General features: G+C 46.1%; 1 protein-coding gene across 5 annotated transcripts in view; it reads right to left on the bottom strand.

Moving 5' to 3' along the window:
* Window positions 1-13,980, bottom strand: part of EFR3B (EFR3 homolog B) — an 80,730-nt gene that overhangs the window by 30,851 nt on the left and 35,899 nt on the right. For all 5 annotated transcript variants that reach the window (XM_074341759.1, XM_074341755.1, XM_074341756.1 and 2 more), the window contains exon 4: window positions 6,723-6,873. In XM_074341759.1, the coding sequence (XP_074197860.1) occupies window positions 6,723-6,873 (151 nt within the window). The remainder of the gene's footprint in view (window positions 1-6,722; window positions 6,874-13,980) is intronic.

Raw genomic sequence — 13,980 nt, 5'->3', positions numbered from 1 at the left:
TAAAATGGGGCTGACAAGAGCAGCTGCCTTGTAGGGTTGGGATGACCAGCCCATTACAGTGAAGAGTTGCCACCTCATTTTTCCCCCAGTGGATTTGTGGCTTGCTGTCAACACTCCATGAGTTTTCACTGGGCCCATTTACCTGTGTGACTCACTAATGTTTTTAAATGCTTGATACAGCAGGAACTTCCTGTCTACATCACCCCTACCATTGCCAGTTCATACCTTACAAATGGCTTTTGTTAAAATGCTACTTGCCTCATGCACGAGATTGTGAAATAATAAAGTTGAGGGGTTTTATTTTTTTTTAAAGATAGCATAATGATGAGGAAGGTCTCCATAGCAACAAACTGAAGACTGTGACGATGTGACATTTCAAAGGCCATGGGCTCCGCGAGGGCCACCCTTTCAAGATCAAAGTTGCAGCTTTTTGTCCACAACAAAGGTGCCAAGCTTGCTGAAGGAGATCGCCAACCCTCCGGCACAGGCAGGAAGGAGCCATAGTTCTGTGAAAACTGAGGGTTACGAAGGGGCTGGGTCAACAGAGAGAAAGCCAGCTCCAAATATTGACATTGCAAAACCAGCTCTCCCCCGGTCTGGAAAATGGAAACTGAGCTGGTCAGCCTCACTTCAGCGCTAGCCAAGTCTCCCCAGGCAGGAGTCAGCCTTTCCCTCTTTGGTAGGTGGGCGTCCTGAGCCACATGACTTCCTGCCATCAACTACAGAACCACAGCTGAAAATCCTGGGCCTAGAGCGAACTCCAGCTCTCTCATGGATGTAGGGCTGCAGGCCTTTTCGCTGTGTTTGCCTACAGCAGGAGAAAGGGGAACTGCTGTTTTGCTGCACCAAGTGGAACCCTAGCTGGGATAGAGCCTGTAAAGCTCGTAACTTTGACTTTAACACCCCTGCCCTGTTCTCCCAGCTACTCTTGTTTATAGTGATTCCCGAGGGCATTTTTTACTCAAGTCAGAGGAACAGTCCTGCAGGGACAGGATCATGCCCTGCAGATCTCCTGGCGGCCAGCCAAGGCGCAGCAGTTCCCTAGACCTAGGATGTCCTCTCCCATCTATCCATATTATGCCCTCCCTCCTTCAAGACTCTTTGCGAAACTGACCGTGGTTTTAAAAACCCCTGGGAAAGCCCAGTCTTGCTGCCTGAGAAGGTGATCCCTCTGGTCCCAGGTAGCCCCATGTACTAGCCACTAAGGCCTGCACTTGGGAAGTGCGGACCTAGGGAAGCACCGGCTGCCTCTGCTCTAAGATCCCATCGTTTGCTGATGACCCCCACTGGCCTCTCAGTTCTACCCTAACCTCCCTTCACGGAACCCACCTCTAGCCTGCTGGTCTCCAGTAGTGCTGATTTCCACACTGGGGTGGGAGATGGGAGAATTTCTACTCTATAGATGACAGTTAAAACCACAAGAGTTGATGAAATTGCCCAGAGGGAGCATACAGGAGAGGATGGAGCCCTGACCTTGGAGACCACAGACATTTCGGGGTGCATAAAGGAAGACAGTCATTGCAGGAAACCATATTAGTTTCCTATTGCTGCCGTAATCAATTACCACAATTTAGTGGCCTAAAACAACACAATTTTATTCTTTTCTTTTCTTTTACTTTATTTTATTTTATATTACCTTACAGTTCTGGAGAGCTAAAATGGGTCTGCAGGGTTGCTTTCCTTCTGGATGCTTCCAGGGAAGCAAGTCTCCTTGACTTTTCTAGCTTCTAGAAGCCACCTACATCCTTTGGCTCATGGCCCCTCCTCCATCTTCATGCCCAGCAGAGGAGCATCTTCAAATCTCCTTCTCTCTATCCTTACCTTCTGTCTGACTCTGATCTTCCTGCCTCCTTCTTATAAAGATCCTTGTGAGTACAGAGGGTCCACCTGGATGATCCAGGATCATCTCTTCTCAACATCCTCAACATGATCATAATCTCAAAGTCCCTTCTGTCCTATAAGGTGACATTCATAGGTTCCAGGGATCAGAATGTGGACATATTTGGGGGACCATTATTCAGCTAACCATAGAAACTCAGAAGGATGAACCAGGTGGGAAGGGCTGGGTGACAAGGCCAGGACGTCAAGGAAGTATGAAGAAGGTGCAATCAACAGGGAGCAATGCCACCAAAGATAAAGACATCAGCTAAAAAATGAGTGCAGAATGGGTTTTTTGCATGGTTTCCACAGATTTCTAACTGCAAAGACCAAAAAGTATATTTACAATGGAGAGAGTTGGCTGTCACCCCTTGAACCTGGCATCATCACACTTAGCATCCAGAAAAGTGGGCACCAGACACTTGCACTCCTGTTTTGACGCTCAGCGTGGTACCCAGCACCGCCCTGGAAGTGTTACGGCCCAAAGTATTTAACTGCATCCAATCACACCTTCAGATCAGATTCCAGGTTGCAGGAAGTACAGAAGACAGGAGAGCAAAACGAAGGGCACCACAAGGAAACAACCAGACACAGCCAGTGACCCTGTCTCTTCAAAAGGTCAATGTCACAAAAAACAAAGAGGGGCAGGAGAGGGGTTGGGTCTGGTTAAGAGACATAAGAGACACAGAAGACCAAGTAAACACATGGTCTTTACTGAATCCTGATTTGAAGGACAGCAGTAAAAGACAATGTGGGACTATTGGGGAAATCTGAATTTGAACCAAATATTAAAAAAGAAAATCAGGGAATGATTGTTAGTTTTGTCAGGTGAGCTAAGGGTATTTTGCAGTTATGAAGACTAACTTTCTTTGTTGTTTGTTTCTTTTTTCTTTCTTTTTACAGCGGAAGAGACCTGAACTTTTATTTAGACTGAGGGAACCAGAGAGGGAGAAAGGGCAGAGGCACGGAGAAGGAAATAAGGGCTGTAGGGAAGTTCCTGAGGAGGAAGGAGCCTTTCTGGGGAAGGATGCTTGCAGCAAGGTGAGGGACCCCTAGCTGACAGCCCCTGTTTTCTCAGTGGGCAGAAGAAGGCCAGGCTACCTCTGAGACTGAAGAAGCAGATCTGCAAAGGCACTTGAGAAAACAGAAGGTTTGCAGGGACCACTGAAAGGGTGAGAGAGGGTGTGGCCAATGAATGGAGAGGGAGCTGCCCTGAAAGCCCCAATACAAACGTAAAGCATGGAGCTGTGGTGGCCCCAGCTTCACGATGTGTGGTTCTGGGGCGGTTCTCTGAGCAGAGTGATGGGGCAGAGAAGGCGGGCATGGCTGCGGCGGGACCAGGAGGTGAAGGCAGGTGGACACAGAGTATGGTTCCCACTGGGTCCGGGGTGGGGAAGCCAGGAAGGGCACCTCAGTGGGAGCTGAACCTGGGAGATAACAGAAGGCATCTGGGGAGGTGAGGTCTCAATGAGACAAGAGGGGAGAGAGGACAAGAGGGGAAGGACAGAGCCTTTGGCCAGTCACCCCAGGAAGGAGAGCCCCAGGACCCCCTCTCACCCCAGCGTGCTGCAGGAAGCTGCCCTCCCCTCCTCAGGGACTCACTGTGGCACCGTCTCTGAGCGTGCTGGACTTGAAGCTGTGGTGCAGCACAAACATGATGCCTGTATGTCAGTGGGCTACTCTGAGATCAAAAGGCCATTTTTTGAAATCGGGGTAAAAGTCACAAAACAGAAAATCAACCCTTTTAAAGTACACATTTAATACCTGCACAATGTTTTCCAACTAAAGCATTTTCATCACCCTAAAAGGAAACCCACTTATTAGTCATGAATCAGTTGCTTTCCATTCCTCTCTCCCCAAGTCCCTGGCAAACACTCATCTGTTCTCATCTCTATGGATTCACCCGTTTTGGATATCTCACATAAATGGAATCATACAATATGTGACCTTCTGGGCTGTTTCCACTTTTGGGCTATTGTGAATAGCGCTGCTCTAAGCATTAGTGTCCAAGTGTTTGAGTATCTGTTTTCAGTTCTTTTGGGTATGTATCTAGGGAGAACTGCTGAGTCATATGGTAATTCTATATGTTTAACTCGTGGAGAAACCACTGAACTGTTTTCCACAGAGTCTACACCATTTACATTTCCACTAGCAATGTACAAGTGCTCCAACTTTATCCATACTCACCAAGACCTGTCATTTTATAGGAATTTTTTTAGTACAGCCATCAGTGGGTGTAAAGTGGCATCTCATTGTGGATTTGATTTGCATTTCCTTACTGATTAGTGATGCTGAGCATCGATTCATGTTCTTGTTGGCCATCTGTGTAACTTCTTTGGAGAAATGTCTATTCAAGTCCTTTGCACGTTTTTAATTGGGTTGCCTTTTTGTTGTTAAGTTGCAGGAATTTCTCACATATTCTGGTTACTGGACCCTTAGTAGATATATGGTTTGTAAATGTTTCCTCCCATTCTGTGGTTGTCTTTTCAGTTTGATAGTGTCCTTTGATGCACCAAAGTTTTCAATGTTGACGAAGTCAAATTTACTTATTTTTTCTTTTGTTGCTTTTGTTTTCACTGTTATATCTAAGAATCCATCGCCAAGGTCAAGATCAAAAAGATATACACTTAAAGTTTCTTTTAAGAGTTCTATAGATTTAGCTCTTATATTTAGGTCTTTGATCTATTTTGAGTTAATTTTTACATAAGTTGTGATAAGTTAAGTTTTACATAAGTAGGGATGAAAGCGCAAACTTTAAATCCATGACCCTTTGTGATATTTTATGATTAACTCTAGGCTGATATAATAGATTGTTTATGTAAAAGGCCTTGGCATTCTCAAAATGAGTATTTTCAGTTATCTTTAGCGAATGACTTCAAAAGGTCAGGACACACGGTCATTGCACTGTCCTGAAACACACACTTGGACCCGTCAGGCAGCGAGTCAGGTGTCCAGAAGCAAATCCCTAAGCAAATAACTGAGCTTATTTGGCCTTGGCTCCCCATCTTCTCCTGACTTTCCTGGTCCCAAAGTGTTATCCAGGTTCAGATATTCTCACTAGACTTGAAAGTGTCACTTAAATTCTAAAAATTATACTTTACTGCATATAATGTGCAGGAATGGTATTAACAAAATAGACTTTTTGTGACAAGTCTCAGCACAGTCTCAGTCCTTGGGGTGGCCAAGTACAAGTTGGAGAAATATCCATTAAGGATGAAGAAAGAGAGAGAGGAAGAAAGAAAAGAAAGGAAGAAAGAAGGAAAGAAGGAAAAGAAGGAAAGAAAGAAAGGAAGGAAGGAAGGAAGAAAGAAGGGAAGGAAGAAAGAAAGAGGCAGGGAGGGAGGGAGGGAGAGAAGAGAGAAAGATAGAAGGTCCCAGGCTTAGAGGACTGGAAAGAGCAGCTGGTTGAGAGACGCCACTAGCAAAGGCTGCCTCCAAAGCTGGACTCTGAATCTCATGCAATTATCTATTGACTCAACTTACTTATAATCACCTGTCCTTATGTTGTCCCCGCTGTCTGCAGTACAGTAATCATTAATCAACTCGCCCTCTTGCTAATGCAGTGATTCACTGCTCTGGGGACTCTAGGAATTTGCAGGATGCTGAATTTTCAAGGCTGTAGCTAACAAAACGCCTTCCTGGGCCAGGATGTGCCGTAGGGAAAGCAAGAGCTGGCAGCCGCCTGCCTCTGTGTCCCCCCTAGGGAGGTGCCCTCTGGCCGCATGAAGACTGGTTTATTTTCCATTCAGATGTTCTCTTCTAGACTATAGTTATCTTAAACAGGGCAAGTGAAACAGTATCTGAAACCGTTGCCAGGGCAACCTGACAAAAGACTTTACCCTCGGTGACAGTATATGTAATTTGTCAAAGGCAGCTGGCTCAGGGAGAGAGGAAGGAGAGAGGAATAGGTCGTTACTTCTGGTCTTTGAAAGGAAAGCTGAAATACTATCTTCAGGTTAAATCAACTGAAGCAGAACAGGAAAGCAATTGTGACCTGTGCAATAAACACTCAGAAAAGTCAGTTTGGGAAGGCTGAGAGGCAAACCTTAAACCTTTTTTTCCCTGATGATCTCTGTAGAATCGTTGCATGTCAGGGCTTTTAAAACCAAGTGGCTTGAAGACCTGGAGCTGAAAGTAAGCTCCAAAGAGGAGAGAACAGGAGAGAGGGCAAGAAATTGAAGAAAGCAATCAGGATGTTCAAGTACATTAGATGCATGGAAGCTGGGAGTTCTTGACACATCTGCTAGCTCTTCTCTCCCCAGACCATAGCCCCCTTCATGAGAGCAGCCACTTGTACTGAGACCAGCATCACAGAGCTTGGACCAGCTTCAATCTGCTCATGGTATCACTGAAAAGACAGGCCCATGAAAGATAACCGGCTCGAGGTTACCCAGCTAGGAAAGGGCAGAACTAAGCCCAAAGCCCTGTCTCCTGCTTCCCCGTGATCTTTCCACTTATCTGATGCCTCTGTCCTGCGAACATCAGTTTATTCTATCTTTGAAAGAAGCATAACCTGGACAGCTTTCAAAGTATGCCCCATGGAGACAGGGGCCGAGCTTGGAGGGCACCGGGCATCCCTTGCTCTCAAAGGTATACCTCCCTTTCTGTTTTTATATCTATGGGGGCCCCACTGAAAATTATTTAAGGGAAAATCATTTTTAAAAATCAGAAACCAAGAAACTTTTTCCCTCACCTATAATGAATAGTGTCATAATAAATAATTTCTATGTGTTAAAAAAAGAAATCGGAAACCAAATTGGAATGGATCACAACAATGCTGACTCAGAGGTTCTACCCGCCTCTCCCCACCACTCCCACCTCCAGAGCCCCTTGGGCCTCCTTACCGAGTTGGTGCCCAGGATCTGCAGGTTGGGTTTCTCCGACTCAAGCAGCTTGGCCACCATCTTGAGGAAACTCTCCACGAAGAGGTTGATGCTCTGGCAGTGGCAGGCCATGAGCAGCTGGTCCAGGGCCTCCATGGCGATGCACACGTACCTGGGGAAAGTAGCACCATGGCCATCACTCCGCCTCACGCCCACGCCACCCCCGCTGCACCAGCTGGGCAGCGTCCAGGTAACGCAGCTCTTCCACAGGTTGTCAATGTCTGGAGAGCTGTTCCAACAAGTGCCCACTCCAGCCCAGCACAGAGAATCAGAATGAATCAGAGCTGGAAGGAAGCCTAGAGGCCAATTTATTCAGCCCTTTATTTTATAGATGAACATGAGGACAGACAAGGTATACCATTTCATGAGTAAATACAAGCAGAGAGGATTGATGCCCTGAAGAGCAACTTCTGAACCCAAACCCAGTGGGATCAGAGAACTACTCAATCTAAGTCATGAAGTGTTTGTTGAGCGTCTGCTGAGGAAAAGCTCTGTCCTAGTCAGTGCAGGGGTGCAGGTGTGAAGAAGTCCTTCAACTTAAGGAGTCTGGAGCTGGATGGATACACGGATGTCTCTTCTAAAGGGAAAATAGGAAATGCTACAAGAAAACCACGCACGATGTCCCACGAGGGTTCCAAAGAAGGAAGGAGGCTCCAGTGGGGAGGGAATGAAGAACTTTCTGCAGAAAGTGTGAAGTGGCCTGGGTGAGCAGACTGCAAAGGCTAAGGAACATCAAACTGCAAGTTTTGCACTTGAAGCCCTCAGAAGTTCTGCAGTGAAGCACTGCGCAAACAGAATGGTTGACAGCACTACCGTATCTGGTGACACTTACCCGGGGAGCATTTTTTCCTCTGGAGGATGAGATAGACACAGAATAAAAATTCTTTTCTCCTTATGAAGAAGGTACTCTGTGTCAACTCTGAGTCCCTAACTACTTAATTCTTCTAAAGTCTAAAACCTGAGGGAATACGTTCAGAAACTGGGAAGACAAAACACCCAACGGAGAATAGCTTACCAGTTACATCTGCCCATCCCATTTTTTGACAACCAAATAAAAACTTCTTCACATTTCAAGCAAACCCTAATAATCTCTATCCTAATTCACAATTTTACTTTTAGAAGCAGCGAAAAAGAGGGCTGAACCCTTTTCCTACCTGCCAGCCCTTCAACCACTGGGAAACAACTATCTTATTTTCCTTGTCCTTGTCTTCTCCATGCTAAAAAGACCCAGTCCTTTCCAGACCAGCCTTTGCAGGACAGCTCCCAAGTATCGTCTTCGCCAACACCTCTCTTAAATCCCAAGGAAAATGCCACAAATCAAATTCCTACTGAGAATTAGGAATGCACGTCTAAGCTCAAACCCAATATATGTCCCATGGCAGTGACCTAACAGGCATACGGTCAGGTAAGGTGCACCCCACCAGTTACAAAGCATTTGCAGTCTAAAGAGAACTAGGTAGACAGACACAGAAAAAGGTTACCTTAAATAACTTCTAATAAGGGAGCCTCTGCAAAACTGCTCTCGTTAAAATTTTTATAGTTTTCATTAAGGAGTTAGGTGTCTGGGGCAGAATGCTAGATGTCTCTCCAGGAATCTATTCCCCCCCCCCCTTTTCCCTAGTAATTTAGAAGTTTTGCCTAGCTGTGGCTGCTCAGTGGGAACATCCCCCAGCTTCTCGTGCTGCTAGTTGAGGCCACGTGATTTAAATGTTGCCATTAAAAGGAGCAGAGTAGGGGAGTGAGGTGAGCAACACCAGCCCTCCTCGTCCTCTCTTCCTGCTGGCTGCAGGGTGGCAGCAACTGGACAGTCAGAGGTGAAAGCACCTGGGTGACCTCATGGAGCAGAGCCCACTGATCCTGCCTGGACTATTGCACGAGAGAGAGAAAAAAAACACTTCCATACTGCTGGAGCCACCATGCCTTTTTATACCCTAAATAACCCACGTATCTGATAAGCAGGTTGCGGAGTGCTTTAGAAACCCGAGGGTACAAATAAAAGTGAATCCTGAGCAATCCAAAGCAACTCAAGTAACTGCCCTCACAGGAAAGAGAAGTCAGGCTGAAGATGCCTCCATCCTGCCAGAGGAGAGACTGCTGCAAGACTTCCTGGACATGGGGTGAGGCTCATGTGCCCATCACAGGAGATACCTGGGTTGCTAAGGAGTCAGACTGATGCCTCTAAGTCAAAGCAGTAGCAAAAGGCTACTCTTAAAGAAGACGGTAGAGCTGTCACTATGGGCTTTTCCAATGTTAAAGCTGCCCGATGCTCTAAAGCCAGGTTCATGTGCCACGTACACCAAAGAGGATGAATGAAAAGATTTGCTCTTCTCTGTGTCTTGACCCAAATCATGTCTATCGTCAAAGGTGAGGCAGATAGCACAAAATTCTTGATTAGCTCATCTTTGTCTTTTTTTTGTCTTTGCTTTTTTTTTTTAAACAAAGTTTGGTTAAATAAAAAAGAAAGCACAGAAAGCATGACGACAGGACAATTTCTGGAGATACAAGGTCATGACTCAGGCTTCACAACACAGCTTGCAGCAGCCACTCAATTTCAGACACTGTGTCTCCAAACTGCCTCGCACAAGAGCCAGCTTTGCAAATTTAAATGTATAACATAACAGCAGTCGAGATGTTTTCTAAATGCCTTTTTTTTTTTTTAAAAGACATCAGATACTATTTTTTAGGGACCTCTGGGCTAACTTCTCTACCAAGAAACCATTAAAAAACAGCCTTTCTACTCTGAAATTTTCCTTTCTACTTCGGTAAAATGTTTATTTTGTTTACCTAAAGGAACCAAATCAACTATTATTAAATTAAAAAATTTAAAATATTATTAAATAGCTGTCTCTGGGCATATTCACAAATGGATCTGGTCACAATCATGTTCTTGTCTACAGAGTGTCTTTCAAATACAAAGACTACACTGGGTCTCTGGGCTCTTTTGGTGAACTGGAGTCATGGTCCTCCTGCTCTGGAGGGCCGGCCAGTCCTGCTTCACGATGGCCTTGCCCTTCACAGGCTGTCCTGGTCCCCGTCCAGGGTATCTACTGTGCTTTGCAGACCCAGTCCCAGCATGTTTCTGGTCCTCTGTGCAGGCTGTGAAGCGGACTGACTCCTGCAGGTTTGGGGAAGCAGCCTGGGCCAGGGCCCTTGCAAAGGGACAGGTTTTCCCTGCAGAGGAACCCGGACACTTTCCGGCAACCAAACACGGCGGGTGGGAAATGAGAACAGGCACTGTGGAATTCTCTTCTTTTAGGAATCATCCCAGCACCCTTCTGTAGGAAGGGTTTCACCATTATTTTACAGAGTTTAAATGAGGGAAAGGAAGGGGTGGGTGGGGCTTGGCAAGAGAAGAAACTAGAAGGCCCCCCCCAAACCCCAGAGCTTAGATTGCTGCTTTTCCTTTTCCTGAAAAAATTCCCAGAATATCCTGATAAGGAAAACCATCCTTTCCTAGCCAGAGGGGGGAAAATTGGCTTCTGACCAGGAGTGGAAATTTTGATGGAAAATAAAAACTATGGTAGACGTGAAACTGAGAAGTAACAAAGTTTAAGGCCTGCTTCTTGAATACACTCTCCTTCAACCCCCATCTTTGATCCCAGCAGTAAGGATGGAAGGATTGTAATTATGAACTTGAACTTTTCAAAGTATCTTAGAAGGTTGGAAATCAATGGGACCTTGGACCCTTCTAGTCCAGTGCTTGCTGCATTGGTCCATCTTACCATAATCTCCCTGGGCACGTCTTCTCTGTGAAGTCTGTACTCCCAAAGGGAATAGAGCACAGGCTTCTTGGGGTATATCCACTGGGCTTGGTGACCTGAAAGGGGTCAAATGTCATAACAGGTCTGAGAAACTGGCCTGACTGGGTTGTTGGAGCAGGATGGGTCAGGAAGTCGCTGGTCAGGACTGGCCCACTGCAGGGGCCCAAGGGAGAAGGCAAGAGCAGGTGACGGACCACAGCAGAAAATGACAACCAAGAGTTCTGGGTCCACTCATAAAGCTTCACCCAGCAGGTGAAGAAGGCAGAACCCAAGGGATATGGGATGGACCGGGATCCGTGGGCTGCAACCAAGGTCAGGCCAGGACATTGGGCAGGTTATAACAATAGGAACTCAGGGTCATGGGCCAACCAAGGTAGAAGGTGAGGAAAATACACAGGGGGCCTGATGCTTAGGAGTGAGGCAGGAAGTACCTTGTACTGAATCCCAGAATAGGCTGCTGGTTCTGCTTGAACACCGTTCACTCAGTCAGGAGTGGCCCTAGGACCCTGCAGGAAAGGGGACCCAGACTTCACTGGAGAGGAAAGGCAGATCCAGGGTCAGAGATGGGGACCAGCAGGCAGAGAAAGGGGGCAGCTTTAGTGGGGCCAGTCATTACCCAAGAATCCCTCACAGAGCAGCAGACAAAAAACCTCTTATTCTGGGCAATTTGAACATATTTAGTCATGTCCCCACTGCTGGACAGAATCTTCTGGGTTTTAGGAGCCCAGAAGTAGAGGCTGACCTAAGCCAAGTGGGGAAGGATGAACCCCCTCATCTAGTAGGAACCTGTGATACCTCTTTCTGAAGGGTCAGCTCCATCCTACCAGGTTCAGGATCCTTCTGGGGACTGTGCATCCCTCGGGAGCCCCACCAGGTGAGCTCCAGGGCCAGGCTCCTTGCGGAGTAGCCCATCCCATTTTGGCATGGGCGTCTCCTTCCTCCACAGTTTCAGGCACTGGGGAACCTGACAGGTTCTAACGTGGCCTACTGTACGTGGTCACTGCTCTGTGGTCACTGTCCGCTGACCCTGAGTCTCACCCAGCACTGCCGTTACCTCCCCTGTCCTTGAGTTTCTAGGGGTGCTTTAGCAGCTGGGCTGAACTGGAAGGGAAGAGGGCAAAGAGGAAGAAGAAAAATATCAGGAATTCTTGCTTTTTGTTGCTCTGCACATGACTGTCCATCAGAGTCACACAGAGCACCAACACCGTGGGAAACCTGCATCTTATCCTCTCTCTGCCCACATTTGCTTTTCACCCCTGATGCTAAACACAAATGAGCAGAGTTCACATACATCTGGAATGGGGCAATTCTGCAGGGAGACAATGGGGCAGAGGAGGGTAGATCTGCCACTGGGTCCAACACCCAAGGTTCATGCCCACATGGTCAAACCATAAACACAGACGCCTGCAAAAGCAAGGAGACAGCTTCTCAGGTTGCCTGTGTGTGAATATTTCGCTCCTCCAAAGCCGCCATCAGTGACGAGGAAGGTGATGATGACTGTGGCGTCGGGTAAGGAAAGACGAGGAGGGAGAGGAGAGAGAATAGGAGAACAGATCTAACAGATTTTTCTTCTCCAAGCGTTTATGATTAGAGCCCCCTGTGAGGCTGTTAAGACTTTAAATACTTAGACGCTGCAATGGTTATTTTTAACAGAACGATACCAATTTTGAATTGCAGTTGTAAGGGCAGTGGAATGTTTCCAAGCGGCTACAGGACATTTTTACTGAGAGAACCATCGCTGCAGATAGGGCAGGCAAAATTAGCATTTAATGTTTAATGTTATTGTTTGCATATTAGTTTCAGGTTCAGTCTAGGATAAAGTCATTTTAACGTGCTTAAGCCTGCTTTATAATACGTCAAGGCGATTTATATAATCAGCATGTACAGTATACTCATGCCCTTTTTATTGCACGTGTAACCTAATTTTATTATATAAAGGGATCGTAGAGATGAAGTGTTTGGGGTCCTGCTTTTACACCCGGGATAGCTTGCTGTAAGCGTGGCTGGTGGGTCCTGTCGAGGTGTGGACCTCTAGATCTTGTCAGCACAATGCAGACTTTTACACTCTGGTTCTCACTCTACCTTCCTCATCAGGCGGAAGGAGCCTTGGAGGGCGATGGGGCTGCTGGGTGGTAGGCGTGGGGTGGTGCTGAAAGGGCTCCAGGGGAGAGAGTGCCGCAAAGGCTCAGAGGCCAGAAAGCCAAGGAGGGGTCGTCAGCTAGTCCGTCTGGAGCGGGTCTAGGGCAGGCACGGCAGGTGAGGTGGGCAGGGCTAGGGGAAGGCAAGTTAGGGGTAGGTAGTGGAGGACCCCAGAAATCAAGATGACAATCTTGAATTGTATTCTGAAGGAGCCAGGAAAGTGTAGCTTTGGGTCGGTGTTGTAAAGATCACGGCTACCAGAATTATCTGGAAGGACCAGACCAGGAAAGACGGGAAGCAGGGAAACAACTTGAAGACTACCGCCATAATCCAGAGTCTGTACCAGGAGAAAGGCAGGAGCAGAGGAAAGTAGAGGATGGATATAAAAGGCTTCATGGAGAATAGAACGAGTGGGACTTAGAAACATCTGCCATAAATCTACTCTTCCGTCTGCCCCATCAGCAGTGCCGCCAGGGACGTCTTGAGTTCTCTCCTCATCCAGTCCCTGCCCAAACTGTGGTGTGACGGGAGGGCAGCAAACACGGTAAGACCCGCGCTTCACTGGTTTCACTGTGGACATAACCATGCTCAATAGATAATATTTAGGAAACACACAAAAAAGGTAGATGGAAAACGAAAAAAAAAAAAGCAAGAACTCCAGCCACACTGCTCACAAACAAGTACTCTTAGTATTTTGGCATATTTGTTTTTACTATATTTTCTAGTCATTGAGATTTGTTGTTGTTTTTAACTTGATTTAAACACTGTGTTTGAATTATGAATTCTGTTTTTCATTTACTCAAGGCAGTTTCCATATTATATGTGAAGTATGTTTATAAACACCATTTTCATTGACTAGATGGTATTTCCCCAAGTGATAAACACCAAAATTTACTAAATTATTCACCTCTTATTAGACATTTATTTCTACTTTTTCAGTGCTCTTCATTACACAATGAACATCTCTGTGGGTAAAGTTAGATTACATTTAAGATTGATTCTTAGGGCTACATGAATAGAAATAGAATTATTGGATCAAAGGGCATAAGTGTTTTTGAAGCTCTTGACATATACTTCAAAATTACTTTCTAGAAAGGCTCAATCAATTTGCACTCATTCTAGAAAAGTATGACAATGCTTCTAATTTTGCCATCCCTGGGTTAATCCTGGGAATTAGATATACTTGAAAAAAATCAGTTTGATAAGTGAATGTGGCATCTTAGTTTTTCAATCCTCATATTGGATTATAGGTTTGTTAAATATTATCCCATGTTTGTAATCAGTTCAAGCTCCTCTTCTGTAAGTTGGTTATTTGGGGC

The sequence above is a fragment of the Camelus bactrianus genome, chromosome 15, assembly GCF_048773025.1.
Source record: "Camelus bactrianus isolate YW-2024 breed Bactrian camel chromosome 15, ASM4877302v1, whole genome shotgun sequence".
Taxonomy (NCBI): domain Eukaryota; kingdom Metazoa; phylum Chordata; class Mammalia; order Artiodactyla; family Camelidae; genus Camelus; species Camelus bactrianus.
The sequence above is the reverse complement of the archived record's forward strand: the minus strand, read 5'-3'. Positions and strand labels throughout refer to the sequence as shown.